The 23,478-nt window shown below is 38.0% G+C and overlaps 1 protein-coding gene across 5 annotated transcripts in view; it reads right to left on the bottom strand.

Annotated features, from left to right (window-relative positions):
- The window catches only part of DNM1L (dynamin 1 like), a 43,910-nt gene that overhangs the window by 16,420 nt on the left and 4,012 nt on the right, over positions 1-23,478 (bottom strand). For 2 of the 5 annotated variants that reach the window (XM_030478351.1, XM_030478353.1), the window contains exons 2-11: positions 15,868-16,015; positions 8,463-8,501; positions 7,202-7,248; positions 6,021-6,092; positions 5,385-5,471; positions 4,423-4,585; positions 2,804-2,924; positions 1,436-1,567; positions 921-1,127; positions 614-734 (exon numbers count right to left, since the gene is read on the bottom strand). In XM_030478351.1, the coding sequence (XP_030334211.1) occupies positions 614-734; positions 921-1,127; positions 1,436-1,567; positions 2,804-2,924; positions 4,423-4,585; positions 5,385-5,471; positions 6,021-6,092; positions 7,202-7,248; positions 8,463-8,501; positions 15,868-16,015 (1,137 nt within the window). The remainder of the gene's footprint in view (positions 1-613; positions 735-920; positions 1,128-1,435; positions 1,568-2,803; positions 2,925-4,422; positions 4,586-5,384; positions 5,472-6,020; positions 6,093-7,201; positions 7,249-8,462; positions 8,502-15,867; positions 16,016-23,478) is intronic. The other 3 variants (XM_030478352.1, XM_030478354.1, XM_030478355.2) reach the window with 2 other exon arrangements.

Raw genomic sequence — 23,478 nt, 5'->3', positions numbered from 1 at the left:
GAAACCTGTCTGTCCACACCTAAAAGGATACAGTACAAAAGCAGGCATGAGTGTTTGACATCCAAAGTCAAGCTCTAAGGCGTGAACATTCTATATACTACAGAATTTAAAAGTGAACTTACTCTGTTAATTCTTAGCAACACCAATTCCCATATTCACAAGACACCAAATCTGTCACGTGCACACTCAACCATTGAAGAGTCGTGTCCTTACACAGAATTAAAATAGCTGAACTTGTCCTAGCCCATCCATCTCAGCTTGAATCTTCATAATTAACAAAATTCCTTAATGCAAAATAATTAGGCAGTCTTCCATCACCATTTCTGTAACATATAATAGCTTCAGCATAGGGTTGCCAAAGCTGGGCATGAGCTTTCAGCCTGTAAGTAAGAGTAAGCATTCACCTTAAACTTATTCCATATAGGCTAATGGCTGCAAATTTGGATATGGTAATTTTTCCACTTAAAATACCAATAAGCAGGATTCAGCCTCTCCATATTAACTCATTCAGCCAAGACCGTTAATACATAGGACTGAAGGAGCATGAATTTGTTGAAACCTTATCTTCAAAGCCAAGGTACAGCAACAACACTTAGAAATACAGAACACTCACAGTGGCATTTCTAATGGCAGTCAGAATATCAATTGTGTTAAGGCCACCCAGTGGGTCAACAGATTCTAAAGTTCTTCCAAAAGTCTCATGAAAAATGTAACAGATTCTGGCTCCACCGCATCTGAAATAATAAAATAACAACTGAAGTAGCAAAGAAGAAAAAAGCTCTCATTGCAAACAGTCTGGAATCAAACTTTTTTGAGCATGTTATGTTCTAGTATAGTAGTATTGCCAAGGAAAGCCATCAAGGGCCACCGCATCCATCTAATTGCTTAGTCAATATTCTAGAAAACCACTTAGTACTTACAGCTCTGAAGTCTCTATGTATTTTGCTGTTCCTTCAATAGTGTTACAATATTCTGTGGCAAATTTGGTAATAAGCTGCAATAAAGTGGCACTTTTGTCTTCAACAGGTTCCCCATAGCTGTTTAGTAGAGACTGGTACTGAGCAGCTAAAACATTGATTCTGGTTTTCAGTTCTGGCAAGCAATCCCTGATATGATGCATCAGCAGTCTAAAAATGGAAAACAGTCCCTCATTAGAAGGGAGGAAAAGTTTCAGCTTTATAATCTCCATTAAAGCAGAGAAAAGACAGAAAATAATCACCAAAGGAAAACATTTACTCCAGAAAATTACAGTAAATTCAGAAACTGAATTCCTTAATTCAGTCAGAAACAGTTTTCCTTAATGTATCACTGTATAGCACCAAAAGAGAAAGGAAAGGTAAAAATAAATGTCTACACATATTTCTAACACACCAATATATATCTTAGAGTATCTTTAAAAGCACACGTTTATTTTACTTCATGTGATATGTAATACCTGTTCAGTGTTCTAGCAAGATACTTGGTTCCATTTCGATTGGCTAGGGAAGGATACTTCTTTTGAAGAAAACCATACTCATCACGAATGGAATCAGCTACACTCTTCTTGTTGTTAATATCCAACTGACTCCTTAAGTTAAAAGGAAGAGTTACACACTAGTTAATAGATGCAAAGTAAAAATAATTTACACTTTTGCTTGTCTGGGCAGGACATCTAACAGCTGCTTTTTGCTTTCTGCACGTAACTCATCTTCCTTAGACAATAAAGGGGTTTATTTGTTGTTCCATGCAGCACAGTCAACAAATCAGTAAGGGCAGCAGCTGTACACAGACTAAGCAAGACTTTTATTAAAACCACATGAGATTTGACCTAGCTAATGCAAAAAACAAAGTGAACAGTATGATAGCTACATATATACTGGGCTGCATCGAAAGAAGCGTGACCAGCAGGTTGAAGGAAGTGATCCTGCCCCTCTACTCTGCTCTTGTGAGACGCCACTTGGAGTACTGTGTACAGTTCTGGTGTCCTCAACATAAGAAGGACATGGAGCTGTTGGAGCAAGTCCAGAAGAGGTTCCATGAGGATGATAAGGGGGCTGGAGCACCTCCCGTATGAAGACAGGCTGAGAAAGTTGAGGCTGTTCAGCCTGGAGAAGAGAAGGCTGCGTGGAGACCTCATAGCAGCCTTCCACTTTCTGAAGGAGGCCTACAAGGATGCTGGAGAGGGACTCTTCATTAGGAACTGTATTGATAAGACAACGGGTAATGAGTTTAAACTTAAACAGAGGAAGTTCAGGTTAGATATAAGGAAGAAGTTCTTTATGTGAGGGTGTTTTCAGGCACAGGAACAGGTTGCCCAAAGAAGTGGTAAATGCTCCATCCCTGGCAGTGTTCAAGGCCAGGTTGGACGGAGTCTTGGGTGACATGGTTTAGTGTGTGGTGTCCCTGCCTGTGGCAGGGGAGCTGGAACTACATGATCTTAAGGTCTTTTCCAATCCTAACTATTCTATGATTCTATATGCAGTTAGCACTAATACACATAAGATCTGTAGTGGATCACTGCTAATGTGAACAGCAGACCACAAGGATCCCTCAAGCTAAAAAACGAGAGCAGAAAGAAGTGGTTTCACTACAGTTCTTCTAGAAGTGGTGTCCCTACTCCTTTCTAAATTAGCAGCTGGTTGAATGGAATAAGGACAGACAGGATTTTGAAAAGTGGGCAACAAGCTTCTTGCTTGCCTGTTCTTAAGTTTATTTCAATATCAAGTCATCTTATTCTTAAAACCATATTCATGGTTAAAAAAGCTGAAAGCATCACTTTGTATTAACACGATTTAAAAAATAACATCAATGTGCCCAGACCAACCTGTTCACTACTCCAATGATACCAAGTTTGACTGGAATCACCCTTCCCATGAGCACATCCATAGCATCAGTGCCAGCATCCATGAGATCCAACTTTGTAATAACAGCAAGGGTTCTTCGACCTACGAAAAGGAAAACTCGGATGTTTTGTCTTGATCAAAAATGTAGCTAAAACTCATCATTCAAAAAGCTCTTTAGATGCATGAAGTTTTATACTGCAAACCAGCAAAGACTAATGCAAGAACATGTGGTATTTGTCTCTGGAGCCCCTTATTAACAGGTGTGTAAGAAAGTATTTGCCAGGTACTGTTCCCCTCACATACCTGGTTAAACAAAAAGGTTTAGGCACCATACAGTTTGAAATTACAATCACTACTGACTACAACAAATATTTTTGCATACTACATGAGGTTAGAGGTGTTACTAAGGACTTGTGGAGAACACTAAGAAATTGCAACAAGGGGACTCACAAGTGTGAGTGGACTGAACATATTTCTAGCATGTACGCAGAACCAGACATAATGGCAATCTGTTTGGAACTGTATTTGAAATACCACTACCCAATGGAGAAGCTACTAACAGAGGCAACAAGCCCACTTTCAGCACAGTGCATCATATACATAGGCTCAAAGCCCCAAGAGACTGAACAGCTTGAAATCCATCTACTGAAGAAGCTTTAGGGGATTGAATTTTGCTAACGAAACATATTATATTGAATATGTGACTGAAAGTTTTCTGAATAAAAACTAAGCTTCATATTGGACACGGTGGAGGAAAATGTGACCTCAATACACTAAACAGGTAAATATTGCACATCTAGACAGGGAGGTTAACGCGGACACAGGATTTGTCTGGCACCTTGATATTTCCTAGGCTTTTGAGTCTGAAAAAATAGGTGACAAGAACTTTTTCTTTAAAATATAACACACTTTTAGATGTAAGAATAAACCATTACCTCAAGAAAATCAGTAGGTTCTCGGGTCTTGAAACTTTCAGATGAATGCAAGTCAGAAAGTCTACCTACTTTAGTACTTCAGGTTTTCACAGCATACCATTATTCCAACAGAACCTACAACATGAGCTGCCACTCCAGATCTTTACAGTTTAGAATTTTGGGAAGTGATCCAGAAGTCACAGCTGATCATTTTTACAGGGGTAAATTAATTCTTACTAAAAGTCACCAGACTAACAGCTAGACAGTCAATTACTAGCTGCAGGATGGCATATTCTCTCTACTAAAAGAAAAAACCTTGGACACTAAAGATTCATCACTAATTCATCCTAACAGACCACTGTAAACTACTAAAAAAACCAAACCATATCTCAAAACTCCCAACATTCTGTAACGCCATTTTGCTGCTCTGGAAACAGAAGTGGCTCCTATGACTACTAAAATAGTTGTTTGTAAGCCAGAAATCCATTCGATATTAATTCATCACAGCATTCTCCAAGTTGCAGAGAATTCGGCAGGAAGTCCTTAGGCAAACAGAATAATTGCATTTTCTAGGAAAGGCAATGACATTTGTTTTTCTTATTACTTTTTGCTCAAACAACTTTAGTTTTAGGACTTAATTTAAAAAAGAAGTTGCATTACAGGATCCAGTTTTTCTTGCTGCTTACCATCTGGATCCACCTCCCGTGCAATTTTAAGTGCTTCTGAAGTGGCCATGTCTGTGTTAGCAGCTGTGACTGCCAGAATAATTGAATTTGGGTTGCTGATGAATTGAAGGATTAGCTCTCTTATTTGAAGTTCAATATCCTTAGGCTGATCACCAACAGGCACCTAGAGGAAAAGAAAACAAAGTAGAACCATTCAAAATTGTATATTTATGCCTGTGTGAGACCACTCACTGAAAGTTCGTATCCTTTACCATGAGTTTTCCAGCCGTTTCCTTCCCCCTTCACAAACAAACAGGAAAGAAAAGAAAGATCTTGAAAGGTATACAAATCAAAACCACCCTTAAAGAAATAAGAATCCATTCAAATTATTTGATACTGTTGTTAAGAACTTATTAACTAACTCATTATTAAGAAGACTTAATATCCAAGAACCACCTCCACAACTGGCAGAGTGGGGTGTGTATATGTACAAGCATAAGAAAGAAGTCAATTTGCCATCTCCGTGCCATAGAAGATTACTTACTCTAAAACCTGAATAAACATGACCTGAACATTTCTTCTAGTTGTCCTTACTTTACACAACTTCTTATGCAAAATACACACAGCAACTTATGGAAAAGCAAGAGGGAAAACGTTTTCGAACTTCTCAAGTACCCATCTATATCTGCAGGTGCAACTTTGAAACTTCCAATGCTACTGCTTCTACTAAAACAACAGGCAGTCTGCACCATGCTTCCAATCCCTCAGTTGTACATAGGAAGAGGAAGAACTTAAGCAAATCTACCCGTTATAACAGCAAAGAGCACCAGAAACCCAAAGCTTACACCAGAAGATGGTGACATCTCAAATTCATATAACTAACTACTTAACCCAAGGAAAGCTGTTTAATAATACAGAATAATGCCAAAATATGAACATACGCTGTTCACAGTGAATCAGAAGAGAAGCATTCCGCATCTTACCTTTGTCATTCCAGGTAAATCCACAAGAGTCAGATTTACAACATTAGATGAAAAAATCTTAAGATGAATAGGTTCAGGACTGATCCCCTAGAAATATAATAATAAAATTTGATCACTGTATTGGATTATGTGAATGCACCCTTCAGAAAGCCAAAAACTGTTGTTTCATACTAGAATTCTTCCATCAGGCACATTACAACTATATGGTGAGGAAAAAGACAGCCACATCTGCACAATTCCTTCACCTCTGGAAGCAGCCTTGTTTTCCCCCTCAGTATAATGCATAAACGCTTTTACATTTCAGTGATTATACAGATACGCAAGAGCAGAATATTCAATTTTCTACTTACACATAAAGCCATGTATGTGGAAAATGGAAGTAAGTTCAACTCAAAGTTTAGTTTTTGCACTATTATTAAGGAAGCTCTGAAGTAAAGCAACAGCAATTCTTTTCATTTTCTTTTAGCTGAAGTCATTTATCTCACAAACTCAGTGAATAAAAACTCAAGCAGCATTACTGTGTTCTTCATTAGAACAGTTCAATGCTTTTCACTTCTAGCTGCCAAAACTGTTGAAGAAAGGTTTAAGCAGCAAGAGAATCTATAGCAAGACAAAGATGGATAGTGCAACATTTACCTTATTATTTCCTGAAATCCTTTCTGTTTCATTTTCTATTTCCTGACGAATTTCATCAAAATCTGTATAGATCTGAAGTATGGAAGAAAAAATTGTCTAAAAATCAAAGGCAGCATCCACTTACCCAACTGCAAAATAATGCTCTCTTCTCCAAGAGACACTGAAAAACTCTCTAACTCAGTACACAGGAGGTGAGAAAAAATAAGAATGACTATTAGCCCCTAAACTAATGCTAACAGCAATACAGTGCTAAAAATTACAGAATTTGTAATCTTGGTATTTAATCTGTTGATTAATACTGTGAAATGCAGTTATTAACCCACCGATGTCAGACAACGTATAAAATAGTGTTCACCTAAAGAGAATTTCAAACACTTAATTCCATTTCAAATCTAGTTGCAATCCTTTAAAGTTTATAAACAATATGTAGCCTGAAACTCTTCTCATCTCTAAGAGCATGAAGAACAACAACAGTTTCATTTCAAAGTTTTTCCATTCTTGTGAAAACTATTCTCCTTGCACCAATCCAAGTATGTTATCACAGAGCTACCCTTGCACAGGTTCCCTCTGCATTCCTCTCTAGATTTCCTTCAATTACTAGCACTCTCTAGAAGGTAAGGAAATCAGATTAAAGTAATAAACAAAATTCATCTGCCAACAAAAAAATTACTTTCTTGGAATAAAGGTTTAAGCTTTGACTCTCTTACTGAAGTCCTAGGTCATCTCAGCCTGCTTCTCCCCCCTGATGCTCATTAGGCTCTTCCTTCCTTGTCATAGCTTTCTAATAGATCTCTGAAGTGGCCAATTCTTCAACAGACTGAAATGACTTGTGATTATATACTTGCTTGTCTTTACAACGCCCTTTCTAATTTTGCCAACACACAAAAAGAAAAAGAACCTAATAAAATAGCACAAAAAGGATTAAGATAAATAACTTGGCAGAATCAATGACTCTCACTACAGACAACCCCTAATAAACTTTCCATCTTGAATTTAAAAGTATGTTTTCGGAAGTTTTCTACTCATAAAAAGCAAAACAGAAAACCTTCAATATTGTGGCATTTAGTATAGCAGGCAGAATAATCTCCTTTTTGGGAAAGTCAAGGGAAAAAATATATAATTAAGTATATATATAACAGCATATTTATGACACTGATACTCCATCATCAGAGTAAACGTACCTTATTTTTGGTGTGAAGAAATTTACCCCACTCAGCAGCATCTATCTCTGAAAACAAAGAATTGATACATGAGGAAGAAGAAATAGATCTTTCAATTACATTTTTCCAAGACCCTGTTTGTTGAAAACTACAATATGATTTTTTCTCCAAGCAGCAAGAGAAAAATTAGTCTGCTTTTTATAGTTAGATGTTAAATAGCTCATACATTTATGATTCTGCTTATTGCTGTATGACTCTGCTGTATGACTGCATACATTTATGATTCTCCTTATTTAAACACTGCATCTCACTACTCTTTAATTTGCCTCTCTTGCACAAGTCCGCCTTCCTAATTGTGACTGAGCCAGTCATAAGCTATCCTACCATTTTTCAGAAATGGTCTAGTCCATTAAATATCAGCTTGCAACAGAAAACAAAAGAATTATTAGCAATAGTTAAAAAACCTGAAATAAATACTTGCTTTTAGCATTTTTTCCTTTACCATGCAAGTGAGATCAAATTACAGCTGAAAGAAAAAGTTAGAAAAACCTGTAGAGTGAAAACCAAGCAAACAGAAAATACATAAGAATTCTGCATAGCAATGAAGCCTTAGGAGAACATGTCTCTTCCCAAACCTGTCAAGGACCAAACATCTTAACTCTTGCTAGTCACCACTGATGTCCAGAATGACTTGGGGCTATTCAAGAGCAGTCCCAGAAGCAGCAAAGTTTTGTCAGTTCCTGCTTGGTAGCACGGGCAGCAGTCTGAGTCACACTGTGAAATACTGACACTTCCACAAGTAGGTTTCCAAGTAGTAGTGATAAAATCCATTTCAAATTTTCACTTTGTGGCCATTTCCCCTCTGCTCCTCAATACAGCAATCTGTTCTAGAAGAATAATCTACAAGAAATGTGGCCATTCGGCAAACACATTGTTTACCTACAATCAAGTAATCTTGCAAAGCATTTTTTCCACTCAAGTTGAATTTCAAGATGCTGATCAATGGATTTTTTTAAGGATTTGGGAATTAAAAGTGCAGGAAATTCTATGAAGCAGCAACGGCACAGAAGAAAAGCAAAAGTCATCTCATTCTAATGCAACAAGGTCAGAAAACTAAAAATCAACCAGATCACAAGACTTAGCAAAATAATCAATCAACACAGTAGCCAAAGTGTAAAAGTAAAAGTGTAAACAACAATAAAGTGCCATGAAATGTACGTGATTAGTGTATATAAGCATGCACTTTATGCGTAGGGAGAAAAAGCAAGTGGATAAAGGCAACCTTTAGAAAGGTGTCTTGGATTTTTCCATGTAGCAGGGTCTGCAGTTAAAGAGAAACAGCATTGAATGATGTTTAAATTTTTTAATCAGATTTAATAAAGCATTTTATTAACTTTCAGTACCAGACTGTATTACAAAGATCACAAATGCATGCAGACAGATGTGCATGCTGTTCTACTATTGATGAGAATGTGTAACATTAACAATATGCACAGAAATAAGATCTTAACTGAAACACTGATAAATTATGCATATTATTCAGATACTCTATAAAACAAAGTTTATTTGATAACTTTATTATTGCTGTTCATCTAATTCCAACAGCTCACAATATTTTTAGCATAGCACAGGAAACAGCATCATTAGGTTCTGCAAAGGTGAACTTCTTTGGTGAAGTATGTTTCTCATCATTTACTCATGGCAAGAACAATAAAAACGTTTCCTTATTCTTTCTTGTCACTGGAAGTAATAGTACTGTATGGGAAAGAAACCTGAGGTTTTGCATTAATCTTTCTAATGCTTAGTTTAAAAACCTCAATATTATGGCAGTTCTGAGACAGATTTGAGAAGAGACAACATTAGCTATCACCCTTCTCAACTTTTAATTTTCTTAATTTATGGAAATCCTCTTACCAAAAAAAATCCCAAACTTTTTATTGAAGGGTTGATGAGTTTACAACTCTATTTTTATGTCATTTCAGAACCATGGAAGTGCAAGAATCAAAACAAACTGGTGAAGACATCTTTGGCACATGCCTGTTTGGCACGAAACGCAAGTAACACAGCAAAAATCAATTCATCAGTTTGGAAAGCCTAGTACATCTGGGTAGTTATTTTAATACCTTGCTCGGGTCAGTAAGTTAAAGGTTTATCACCAATGGAAAACTGCTGATTTAGATGGATTGAATCCATTAAGGAAAAAAATTTTAAAAAACAAACTACTTTTATCCTTTCTGTTCTGCAGGCACATGAGCTATGAAGAAACCATTGTTAGGAGTCAGCTTTTGCTTGTCTTTGCTGGTAAATAGGCAAAATTACATACCAGCCTCCAAAGTAAGTACAAAAAATGAAAGGGCTCATTAATTCCAGGTTATTAAACACATTTAGTATACTTATAGTTCAGAGGAAATAAAGCAAAATGCACATATGGGAATAAACTACAGTATCTTCAAGATTGCATTGATCATCCCCTCTTAAAAATTAAATATAATAAAGACAGGCACAAAGCCAGGAAGAAAGAGATACAGAAAGATAGTCGCCATTACATTTGAAAGGTAAGGACCAGCACTCTGCTGTTGTGTCCCTCAGAGGGAAATGTATCCTCCTAGGACACACTGGTTTAGTCTTAAATTACTGGGTTTGTGGTGATATTGGAATGTACAGCTATGTACTAGGCTTAGTTCTAGGTATAAAGAAATGCTTTGGTTTAGTGTGATCTGTTAACTTTTTAAAATACATATAAAAAGAGTAATCAGAGGCATGGCATTTTAACTTGTTAATATCTATGGATCAAAGGAGAGTCAACGTTTTTTAAGCTTTAATAAGCCACATTATATATATATGATATATATGTATTTGTTTGCTATATATAACATAAGAGTGAAGCCATGACAAATGGCTCAGTCTTAACCTCAGCCTTGGTGCACACAGAAAGAAGGAAAAAAAAAAAAAATAATAAAGTGAAGGAATAAATGCAGTCCCCTGAGGTGTAGGGGCGGGGGGGAATCTCATCTGGTCCAAGTATAAGCTTTTACAAATTTCATTTTATACAGCGGGGAAACTCTTGCCCCACACTTCTGAGAAGTCTATATAGACACCCCTTTAATATTTGAGAAAAATTACCCACTAGCTTTAATTTAATGCAAAAGAGTTTTTAGGAAAGGAGGAAGGATTTGCATTACTCCAACTAAAAGAATGCACAAGGCAAGGAGAAAATATTTTGATTATGCTACACTGAACTACCCAATGTTCTGATTTACATGTAGAACTTTTTTTTTTTATCACTAGTTTCACTGGTATATCAATCTTCCCCACATTATGTTACTTTCTTTTAGGCAAAACTTTCAGATGAATTAATCACCTGTTACATTCAAGAGTCAATTCTAGTTAAAAGTGTGCAGAAATGACATTTTGGTCATTAAATAAAGTATTACAGATTATAAAAAATTATTACAACAATAGCTATTAAAAATAAACAGATCCTGCCTTTCACAGAATCACGGAATGGTTCAAGTTGGAAGGGACCTTAAAGATCACCTAGTTCCAACCCCCCCTGCCATGAGCAGGGACACCTTCAACTAGAGCAGGTTGCTCGAGGCCCTGTGCAACCTGCCCTTCAATACTGCCAGGGATGGGGCAGCCACAGCTTCTCTGGGCAACCTGCGCCAGATTACGTATTTTTCTCAAGACTGCCCTCCACCAAATTCTTACTCCTATAGCTCCTACACTGAAATGCACCTTTAAGAAGCTCAAATACTGTACAACGCTAACTGACTTTAGTTACTCGTGTACCTCTTCTCCCTAAACAAGTAGAAATGTTCTTCATACACAACGGAAGCACAAAGAAGCTGTTCAGAGTCATAGACAGCTACCACCATAGAGAATTTCTTGCAGAACAGGAACAAGAACTTCCCAAATACTAAAAAGAACAAAAAAACAGCAAAGCATGAAGAATCTTAGCTGTTTTCCTAGCATTCTAGTTCCCATATCTTCACAGCTCTCGGACACAGCAGACTACCATCTAAAATCTTTTCCCCCACCCCAGCACCTCATCTCTTCCTAGCTCTCTTTCTCTAAACACACACACACAAAATAATCCAACTTGTGAAAAAAACATGCACATCTTCCAATCCCTTCTGTATGCTGCACCATTTTTTCTATCCTTGGTGCTAACTAGATGGCAAGCTCTTGAGCGAAAGCTCTTCTCCTCCTGTGCTTCTATAAAGCTAAGTACAATGAAGCAGTCCACATTGTTTGGGAGCTAGGCGTAAGAGATTCCTATTTGAAGTAGAGAGCAAAAAGCTGACGAAGCAGTGTTGATTTATCAAGCAACAGATCTCTGTTAATTATTCCTGTGTTCCATATCAATTCTATCTGTTCAGTTTTGAACAATGTTTAGCTTCCCACCTTGGGGGGGGGGGAGGAACCTATAAATATTTACTAATGGACCATTCATACGTTCCCTCCTCTTTTCCATTTCCTAACAAATGGATAAGCTACCACAATAGGTCTTAGCTACAAGACCGATTTAATAATTCACAAGACCAGACATGAACACCACTTCTCTTGCAATCTGATAAGAGAATACCATAGTGTGGTAACACCACAAACACACCATATGTGCTGAATCACTAAAGAGTAACAATAAACAGCAAAAGCCTAATGAGAACATTTTCTTCACATCATACCACATACATCTCAGTCTGAAATAGCATATTATGAAAACACAGCATTTCATATTTAATAGAAAATTCATCTCTATTTTCTGACTATGTTGATTTATTGCGGTGACCACCGTACAAGGGTGTCACACAGCTCATTAGTGACTTTGAGGAACAGAAGAGATGATCTTTAATGTTGCATGTTAGAAAATCAGAAGTTAGTTCAGATGTCTGGCTGCAATTCTTTCTCAAGCTTTGTATTAAAACCAGGGAAGCTTTCTAGAAGCAAACACTCAGACAGAGGTAAAATCTAAGCTTGTAAGAACACAGACTAGTACTATTTTTAAATGAATATATTTATATGTAATACTAGTATATACCTAGAGCAAGCATTATGATGGAAAAAGGTGACAAATCACAAAACAGAAATCACAAAATAGAGGCAGTTGCAAAAGAACTATCTGTGCATACAGAGAGTTGTCAGCACATTCAGAAAACAGTAGCCAAGACTAGCTAACCTCTTGTCCAAGATTCAATTTGTAAAGAAGAAAACCCTCATGTGGAGAAAAACTTCTTCTGCAAGACCATGGATACATTTCCCTCCGAGAAATCCTAAACAAATTCAACCCTACCTCAACATCCACCTCATAACAAAACACAGTTATGATCTGTAGCAGTATAGTGACTTATTACAATGACAGAAAGCATAGCCCAAATAAGAGGTTGCCATCTTTTTTCTTTCCAAGCTACTTGATCTCATCTTCTCAGATCTAACACCACAATCCGTACATATGCTAAACCAGATCAGTGACAAAGCCATTTAGACTGCTATTTACTTGGCTTTTGGAGGCAGGAGAGAGACATTTCAAATGCAACTGGTAAGTCACAAAGGTTTGTCTGTTCTTAGCAACAAGCCCATGTCTTTCTCAAAGGAACGTTAGGAAGAAATTATAACACGTACATATTAGATATTGATTTCTCCCACAAAAAGATCTAAATGGGCTGCATAAATACTAGTTTAAATTATATTATTAATTTATTACGGAATAATATTGTCCCATTTTAAACTTAAAAGTCTGAATCCCCAGATCAAATGCAACCCACAATAGAAAGGCTCTGCCTTGACTCAGAATGCTTTAATTACGAAACTGTCTTTTAGACCTGTAAAGTTACAGAACAAAATCATGTTTTATCCAACAACTCAGAATCAAAGCATTCTGAAAAGTACTAGAAACTTACACTGCACAATACAAGTAATGTAAAACCACATTTAAAGAGATCAAATGTGTCATTTCTAAAAGGTCGCCCAGAGACTTTCTGAATTCACCACCCCCGGACGTTTTCAAAACCCAACTAGATAAAGCCTCAAGCAACCTCACCTTGAGTTCAGAGTTAGCCCTTTTTTGGGGGGGAGGTTGGACTACAGACCTCCTGAGATCATTTCCAACCCAAATTTCCAACCAATTTCTCACAATCCAGCACACCTTGGATTACACACTAGCAGTTTTTAATTGTTATAAACCCAAATTGCGTTCTGATTGTTGCAATAACGAAAATTGGAGCTTTAAACTCCATAATATTAGCCTCTGTTCTTCAGAAACTAAAGGCTATAAATATTACTGCAAGAATGAAGACGTTAGGCCCACTGTAGGGGAGGATGAAGTTTGAGATCATCTTAGGAACCTGAATGTGCACAAGTCGATGGGACCTGATGAAATCCATCCGTCGGTCCTGAGGGGGCTGGTGAATGAAGTTGCTAAGCCACTGTCCATCATATTTGAAAAATCATGGCAGTCAGGTGAAGTTCCCAACGACTGGAAAAAGGGAAATATAATCCCCATTTTCAAGAAGGGGAAAATGGAAGACTCAGGAAACTACAGACCAGTCAGTCTCACCTCTGTGCCTGGCAGGATCGTGAGCAGATTCTCCTGGAACCCATGCTAAGACACATAAAAAACAATGAGTCTGTTGGTGACAGCCAACATGGCTTCACTAAGGGCAAATCATGCCTGACCAATATGGTGGTCTTCTATGATAGGGCTACAGAACACCAGGATAGGGGGAAAGCAGTTAATATTGTCTACCTGGACTTGTACAAAGTGTTTGACACTGCCCCGCATGACATCCTTGTCTCTAAACTGGAGAGAAATAAATTTGATGGATGGACCACCCAGTGGATAATGAATTGGCTGGATGGTGGCATGCAGAGAGTTGCTGTCAACGGTTAAATGTCCAACTGGAGACCAGTTACAAGTGGTCTTGGGTGTTGGGACCGATTCTGTTCAACATCTTTGCCGGCAACATGGACATTGGGATGCTGATGGCACTAAGCCATGTGGTTCGGTTGATAAAGCTGGAGGGAAGAGACGGAATCCAGAGGGACCTTGACATGCTTGCAAGGTGGGCCAGTGCCAACCTCATGAAGTTCAACAACGTGAAGTGCAAGGTCCTGCACCTGGTCAGGGCAATCCCAGGCACAGCTACAGGCTGGGAGGAGAAGTGATTCAGAGCAACCCCGTGGAGAAGAACTTAGGGGTGTTGGTTGATGAGAAAATGAATACGAGTCAGCAGCGTGCAGTCGCAGCCCAGAAAGCCAACTGTATCCTGGGCTGCATCAAAAGCAGCATGACCAGCAGGTCAGAGGAGGTGATCCTGCCCCCTTACTCTGCTCTCATGAGATCCCACTTGGAGTACTGTGTGCATTTCTGGTGTTCTCAATGTAAGAAGGACATGGAGCTGTTGGAGCAAGTTCAGAGGGCCATGAGGATGATAAGGGGGCTGGAGCACCTCCCGTTTGAAGATGGGCAGAGAAAATTGGGATTGTTCAGCCTGGAGAAGAGAAGCTACATGGAGACCTCATAGCAGCCTTCCACTATCTGAAGCGGGCCTACAAGGATGCCGGAGAGGGACTCTTCATTAGGGACTGTAGCGACAGGACAAGGGGGTATGGATTTAAACATAAACAGGGGAAGTTCAGGTTAGATATAAGGAACTTCCCTACTGTGAGGGTGTTGAGGCACTGGAACAAGTTGCCCAAAGAAGTGGTAAATGCTCTATCCCTGGCAGCGTTCAAGGCCAGGACAGAGTCTTGGGTGCCATGGTTTAGTGTGTGGTATCCCTGCCCATGGCAGGGGTGTTGGAACTATATGATCTTAAGGTCTTTCCAGTCCTAACTATTCCATGATTCTATGATTACATTAAATGAAATACTGTAAAGAACTTCTGATACTGTGACCTACTATTGCTAAAAATAAAAAAAAAAAAAAAAAAATTTGAACACAATGAGAATAATTATGGCCCCAAGTTTACCACACCATCAAAAGCCTGTGTACTTTTTACTGCCTACATGATAAAGCTAAGAGTTATCTTACAATCACAAGGTGGCTATGACCCTGATGCTCTTTCATAACATCAAGTGCACTAGTTTGTATAGAATTGAGTATTTAAACTCCCAAGGGACAACTGAGATAACTTTCTTGATCTGCTAGAGATAAGCTTCAAACTAAACAGCTTCAGTATATTTCAAGTGTAGTTCTTGATGTGCTTGGAATCTCCCAGTGCAGTCCAGTAAGGTAGCATCTGTACACTACAGAACATGCCCATTAAAATTTGTTTACATCTACTACATTTGTTTTCCTGTTCAGAACTTACCTAATTCCTAACCTCCTTTTAAGAAGTCACATACTCATCTTCTCAAGGGAAAACCTTATTTATACAGCAAAAGAGGAGTGGAAGAAAACACACACACAAGAAAATCATGTTCTCTGCACTCTAAACAATCATCATCATAACTGAAATGCTTTCTTTGGTCTGCTTTTCTCAAAAGTGTTTCCTAAGAACAGAAAAGCTTAAAACATTAAAGATAGTTCGAATATCCAGAAGGTTTTGACTTCTAAATGACATTCTAAATGGACAGAACAGATGTGACAACAGCCATTTTTTCCAACTGATTTTTCAGTCAAATGAACAAGAAAGAATCAAAGACTCTTTCCTACAAGGCAAAACACACTCTTGGATCACACTTACCATTTTCATCTCCAGCTGTTTTCCGACCATCCTCTGGGGAAACATGCACCAGCTGCAGAATAAGGGGTCTCCGGGTGACAACTCCAGTACCTCGTGGGAGCAGATCCCTCCCCACAAGACTTTCCAACACAGAACTCTTTCCACTGCTCTGAAAATTGGAATACAGCTACATGATTTTCTTAAAAATCAAAATGCTATAATATTTTTGTTTTAGCTTGCTTTTATCACCCCTGCAAACAGTGGTCTACAGCAGTCTGGTATACAGTGCCTGAAGAAGTGTCTGATAGACTTGCTGCATATAACAGTGGTATCACACTGCATAGGCACTGAAGGACACAAGTCTGCTATAAACCAGTAACTGTCTAAACCTGACTGGGATACTTAAAAGCCATGGGACACTTAGAAGCCATGTAGAAAGATGTATCTTCTATCTCTTAAGACTAAATTAAACACGTGATAGGCTTCAGAAAAAATTAATATCCTATTGAACATTTTCTACCCCAAATATTAATCTCTACAGAAACATTTTTGGAACAGAAAAAATTATTTTTCTTTCTAATGCTCAGAAAGAAATTCTATGATGTCTTCTACCACATAATTTTCTAACATCTTGCAGTAACACTTCACTCTGTAGACTAAGGAATTTAACTTTCTGTTAGTATTAACATGGACTGGCCATATTAATACTAACAGGAGCATTATACAAAAGCTGTTAACTATGTATACTTGAATACATTAAGCTATTACAATCTTACGTTCCTTTCAGTTTGCCTTTTTTGGTATAAGTGCAGACATTTTTTGATATGCTAAATATATAAATAAACAAAGTTTTATACAGTCTCTCCCACTCCGTGTGTGTACATAGAAGTATTTACAACTGAACTGACTGCAAACATCTGTCTACATAATAAGAAACTGCAAGAAGTTGTGAAATACTTAAAGGCTGTGAAATTACAAATTTGCTTTGAGAGTCTTAAATTTAAAATGTTCTCCTGTAGTATTTTTGCATAAAATGCAGAATTGGGCTATATGGTCCAATAAGCAGCTGTGAACATACAGGTTTTAAGCATGATTCAAGACTACTACCATGGTAAAAACCAACCATAAACAAACGATAGACCCAGATATGTCAACCTAATACTTTGAAAGTCTGACCAATAAGATTTTGTCTTCTTAATAGAACTGTATTAAACTCTTACAGTTTCCTTCAGCTGGAAAGTCAGCATGGGCACACCATGAGAAAACCTGCTCTGACAATCACTGCCATCAGCTAGGAAATGTTTCTATAACAATGCTGCTACCAAATAATTCTCTTAAAAAACCCAATGAAACAAAAAAACCCCCAACAGATGCTTCTGACAGCTTGAATGTGTATTATTGCTCTACAACCTCAATTCAGTTTCCCAGTTCTTAAAGATTCGAGCCTTCAAGTAAATCATAGAATGTGTACGTAATGTAGCACACCATAAAATAAAAGCAGTGTTAAATAACTTTTAAATATCACACATTTAATGACATCATATGTGACTTTTCTAAAAATTAAACATAGATCAGCAGAGATGAAGCAAAACAGCATTATCAAACAGCACATATCTATCACTGTCATAAGACAAAATGGGAACATATTACCTGAGAGCATTAGAACCTATTAAAATAGGACTTGTATGCAGAAGCACAAAGCAAATATTAAAATACAAAGCCAAACCCATAGAAAGCTCGAACAACAACAAATGAAAATCTTCTTTTCTTCTAACACTTTACTGTATAACTACGCTTTATGGCACAGAATGTCATTTGTCCCAATAGGTGACTAACAAACCAATGCAGATTGTATACATTTTTCAAAGTAAATCTAAGTCAAATTTGACAGCAGTGAGGTCAACTATTTAGAATGAGGAGGGAGCACAAGGTCACAGGAAACAGAAATACAGCCTTATCACGATTTTTTGCTTCAGAAGACTCTCCTAGAGAGTAGTTAATAATTTTCTTATTCAGTTGATCTTCTCCAACGAACTCTGGGCACCTTCCATGCAAGGAGCTTATGACAGGACATTGGGCACTGAAATGCTATCAAAAAGTAACTGAAGAACAATCTGGCCAAAGCACAAACTAGCTCTGGAATCCTCCCTGCAAGAGCTCCCATTGTAGCAAACTTCTCAAGAATTAATAATATTACAGAATGTGAAAAAAACATTAATTTCAGAGTGACAAACAACAAACCACTTGTTAACAAACTGCATAATTTAAAACAAGTGGAATGCCTGCTCAAAAACATGAGACATGATAAGAGTTCATCAGCTGCACTGGGAGGAAAAAAACTCCAAACCAACAGGGTTTCACTTATTAAAAATATTTTGAACATTTCTTGAGCCAGATTTCTTACACATGGGTAGAACAAACAGTCCCAAAGGGCTGGAAGTGAGACTTAGAAGCAGTGGCTTCTCATGAGCATATAATCCAAGTAAAGAAGGGTTAGTATTACTCAGCTGCAGTCCTTACGAAAAACCTCAACAAGACAGGAAACCAAAATCCATGGCACTATTTGTTGCACACTACTGCTCATTGCTTCATCTTTCCAAAAGAGTAGTATTGAAGGAAGCTGAGATGGGCACACACCAAACTATGTATAGAACTAAAATGCTATGTCTTACACCATTCTCACAGTTATCTTTGGATGTAGAAGGAATGATCTGGATCCTTTGCAAATGTGAAGTCATGCATTAGATGAGACACTATGGAACTCCACGTATCAGGAAATTTGTTTCAAATTGCATTACGTTCCCTGTTAAAGCAATCTGTTCTTGGAACATAATACACTATCTAATGACGCACTCCTTAACCTGGGCCCCACATACATCCATTACTAAGAATTGTCTGGGAAGTGATAAGGAAAGCAGCAAACACAAAAGCTTATCTTTTTTCTGCCATTGGGAAGAAGTGAAGTATATGGGTCTGTTCAGAATATAAATTCAGTTCAGCCAGTCCTTCATACAGCAGATGTAGACAAATACTGATGACCAGAGGTACCACAGAATTTTTAGGAATAAGTCTGCAGCAGCATCACACTTGTTTTGTCCTCTCATTGGAATGGCTCATCATGATTTTACCCATGGACTGAAATCCATAAACCCATTTCATGACAGGTCCAGAAAAGCAAATTCTAACCTCTTATGGCAGATCAGTCAGGTTTTCCTCTGGACCCTAATACTTGACCCTTATTTGAAATATCTAAAAGCTATGATATTCAGAGGAACTTTATATAGATTGCTCAGAAAAAAAGGTCAGATATAGGAACATCTATCTGTCTGTCTGTTGCTTCTTTAACCATTGCACCAAACTTCGACTGCCGAGTGTTTAACACTCTGTTTTGTTGACCATGCTCAGTCTCACAGATAAGCACCTGAGTTTGATGAATGGTAAAACCATTTTTCCCAGAAGTACTAAGATGATAAGAAATGATGCACGCAAAGACTTAAATGTTTTATTTCAAGACACTCTGTCACATATATGATGTAAATCTTATCAGCTTTCGCACTGCATCCTTAACAGTTATATTTTCATCATTACCAACATCATCTTCAGGTTAACCTAAAATAATCAAGGATGAAGGGCAGAACAACACAGAAACGATTATGCAGTTACTCTCACAAATTAAAAAGCTGAACTCTGTAAGAACTGTGATCCACTCCAAAAAGCCAGCAGCTCTACTGTTCAACAGTCCCAATGCTCTTGCTTCTGACTATCCTTCATTCCTTCTTTACTTGTTCCTGCATATTTCAACCTTGTGCACTTCTTGAGTAGCAAAAGGCATCTGCTCCCATCCATTAAGCTAATTCTTATGAGAAAACTTGTTTTGCAACCTGCTGTATTGCTAACCACATTTTTCAGGAATTCAGCAGCAGTGCATGACAGAAGCAGACAGCAGCGCGTGACTTTATAATTGTCCAGCTTCATTAACAGCAAGATATGTTACTTTAAAAACACTTCAGAGTTGTTGACAAGCCAAATGGAAGAGAGTCTGTATTGAAAATTTAAGTAACACTATGAAGAACTGTTCCCATTTGTCCCAAACATTTACTTCATGGACTTTCTTACCCTTTTTCCAAGTCTTCATTAGCATTCCTAATTTTAGAAGACCTGCACCCTATACCAAACAGCATGCAAAGATGCCTTCTTCATATCCAAAAGAGAACCCCGACCCAATCCTCTTCCACTATGGATAGTTACCCTCTCCTTTGAGCCCCATATGTAAGTACAAGGGCCTAGAAGACCCTACTGCTGAAGACCAAGGCAAAAAAAGCACCAAGTGCCTCAGCCTTGTTCGTATTCACTCTCACTAAATCACTCACCACAGTCAACAGCAAGCCGGTATTTTGTTCATCACTCTTTTCCTCTTGAACTTCCAGCACCACATCAGCAGTTACTCTTGTTGCCTTTGATGTCCCTTACCAGTTTCAACTCTAGTGGAATGTTAGCCTTAATACCATCTTTGCATATGCAGCCCATGCTTTTACATTCTTCAGCAGCTTGTCCTCACTTCTACCTCCTGCACGAGTCTTCTGCATTGATGCTCAGTCAGGAGTTCCCTCCACAATGCTCTCCTTACATGAGTATTCATTTTCCTGAGCATCTGTATGGACTGCTGTTTCATGCTCCAAAGAGATTATCCTTAAAGGCACATCAGGCCACTTGAGCTTCACTGTCCTGTAACTCAGTGGATTCCACCAATTAGCTCAGTAAATTAAGCCAAAGTCTGCTCTTATTCTTAAGAGGTCCATGCAGCAAGAAGGCATAAACAGAAGACACACCTGGAGTCTCACTAATGCACAAGAATCATGATTTTTTTACAGTCCTTTGCTCAGATTGTTGATTGTTGCATATTTCAAGTATTATTAAAATTATAAGGGACTTGTATTGGCTGCAACAAATTCCAAGTCATCTTACAACAATCTGCTGATTTCCCTCTGTCTATCTTTAGACTTCATAATCATTTTGTGGAGCCAATGTAAAATAAATCATCTGTGGAAAAAACCCTTTATAAGGAAATCTGTCCGATAAACTACTGGGGAACATCCAGCAAGAAAATTGGTTAAAAGGGGCATAAACTTTGTTCACTGCTTTTGATAGGACAAATTGATAATTTATTATCTGATCAAACAGAAAAAACTGAAAAGAACTCCTGCAACACAATACAGATTTACTCAGGAGAGCACCAGAAAATAAAGAGGCAGTGGTATCAGTATTCCCTGTATCTTTTTCAGTGGCACAACAATAACAGACCTTTGAGAATGGTAGTAAGGAATTGTGAAGTAGGAGAGATTTCTCAGTGAGACATAATAATTCCTGAAGAGTTCTCTTAAGAAAAGCAATGCATCTACTTTGACACCCAAGGCAGAATGGTTGCAATTTTGCAGTTTCTGTCATACAAGAATTATAAAATCCCTGCTGGCTAGATCATGTTCTTAGCAATACAGACATGTACAGTTTACTAAATTTGAATTCTATTATTGGAAAATATAAGTTAACGCATTTTTACTGGGCTCTCCTCCTCAGGAATATTACCCAGATAGGTGCTTTGAAAAGAAGTTCTCTGCAGTAGCTATCCTGGAAGAGTTCAGCATGCTAAAACTAAAGAGCAGCAAATTTCATGTTCTTTTCTTTCCATGTTTTGCAAACATAAATTATTCTGAAATAAAAAGTCAGCACACGTGCAATTCCAGAGCAGTTCCACAAGGGAACTGCTTGGGTTGGAATACCTATTGTGCAAAAATTTTCCTTGTGAACCATGCTAGGCTGGTCCTAAACAGCCAACAAATTTAAAAATGTATTTACTAATCAGAAGAGAATTTTGAAGTTATACGCAGGCAAGATGAATTTATTGTAATACATTCTTTGAAACAAAATTATACTTCTAAAAAGGTGCAGACGAGCTAACAGGCTGATTCCAACTTGAGAAAGCAGTGAAACCAGCATAATGCACTGCTGGCTTTTGCAAAATACATTTTCTCCGTGAAAGATCTTGACTGGATCACAAGACTGTTGCTCCTGCAGGCCATTCCCCATTCACCTGAATAGAGAGCTTTCCTGAAAGAGTCAGAAAGAAACTGGAAGCCACAGGAACTCCCTCCACAAAAGACAGCTTATGTACAAGTAAGGAAAGCCAGAATTTGCACAGCCCAGTCAAACTTCTTCAGGAATCCTGTATTTACACCGTATCTAAATGTAGATACATGCCAAACAACAGCAAATAGATAAAAGATTGGCAGATGAATTCTTTCTCAAAGCATCAAATCCTGAAGTCCTCCAATAATTCACTTAATAAGGAAATATCTCATATAATTAGAAACAACAAGTATAGAACTTCCTTATGTTAGATCATGGAACTGTGATATTTGAAGATCCACATTTCAAAGCCGTGTAGGCTGACTTCACGTAGTATTGCTTATCCTACTATGTTCATTACTTTTTCAGTAAAATTATTCAAAACAAAGCCAATTTGTATCTTTAAATTGAAAAAGTCCCAAACAACAGAGATTAAAAAAAAAAAAAAAAAAAGTCAACTTTGACTGCTCTATGAGCAAATCTGTTTGAAGAACTACTACAAGCCATTCTCTCTCCAGATGCTGAAACACATTTGCCAGGGCAGTCTGCCTGAATACTCTTCCCTTTCATTCTCCTGAAAACATATTTCCTTTGCCCTGTCCTCCATGGACAAGATGTAAGATCAATCTGTTCTAATTAATATACAGGTTTTCCAAGAAAAATAATTGCCAGTCACAAGAAGAACAAGACCCTGGCAGGAAGCATACAAAACTGGGGGGGGGGTGAGGGGCAGTGGGGATGGAAACCAAACCAATTACATCCTTTTACAATTCTCCGCTCTTCCAAAATAACTGGGCACTTGCAAACAAAATCAGTATCTTCATTTAAAAATGCCAACCTTAGAAGCCTTCAGGACCTAGAAAGTACATTTGCTCAGAAACTGAGAGAGAAAAGAAACAGCACAATGCCAAATGTTGTTTGTACTATATAACTTTAGCAGCAAAATTTGTATTACATCTGGTAAATGTAAACAGCTAATAAACGTCAGCCTCACTTTGCTGCTTGCCTGAAACAGACACCAGAACAGTCAGGGCATGATTTGACAGGAGCAAGGGATGGTAAAAAGGAAAACGGTTACGCCCAAAATCGGATATAGTGAATGTCAGAACAAAACAAATGAAAAAACAAACCAGGAAGTTGAAAAACATTTGGGAGAAAAACCAAGCTGTCCCCAGCCAGCACAACCAGCACTGAAGCTATGCTCTAGTTACATCCCATTTTACAAATCTAGTTACAAATGTCTTAGGGAGGAAGACATTCCCGAGTTGAGCTTGGCATGGGGTTTTCCAGTTGCTTGGTATGAGCTGGAGTTTCCTTCACTTAAAACTGGCTTTTTGCCAACACAATGGAGGGTACACTGAATTGAGTGAATAAGATGAATTGGTTTAAATTTCGGTTCCCTTGACCTTCCCTGGCAGGGAAAGGTCACAGAAGCTCTGTAGAGCACCTGAAGTTTAAGATCACAATGCTAGTCTCTCTCAAACTGGATGCTTTGATACAGCACCCACT

Source organism: Strigops habroptila, chromosome 3 (assembly GCF_004027225.2).
Source record: "Strigops habroptila isolate Jane chromosome 3, bStrHab1.2.pri, whole genome shotgun sequence".
Taxonomy (NCBI): Eukaryota; Metazoa; Chordata; class Aves; order Psittaciformes; family Psittacidae; genus Strigops; species Strigops habroptila.
This window is presented reverse-complemented; position numbering and strand designations above follow the sequence as displayed.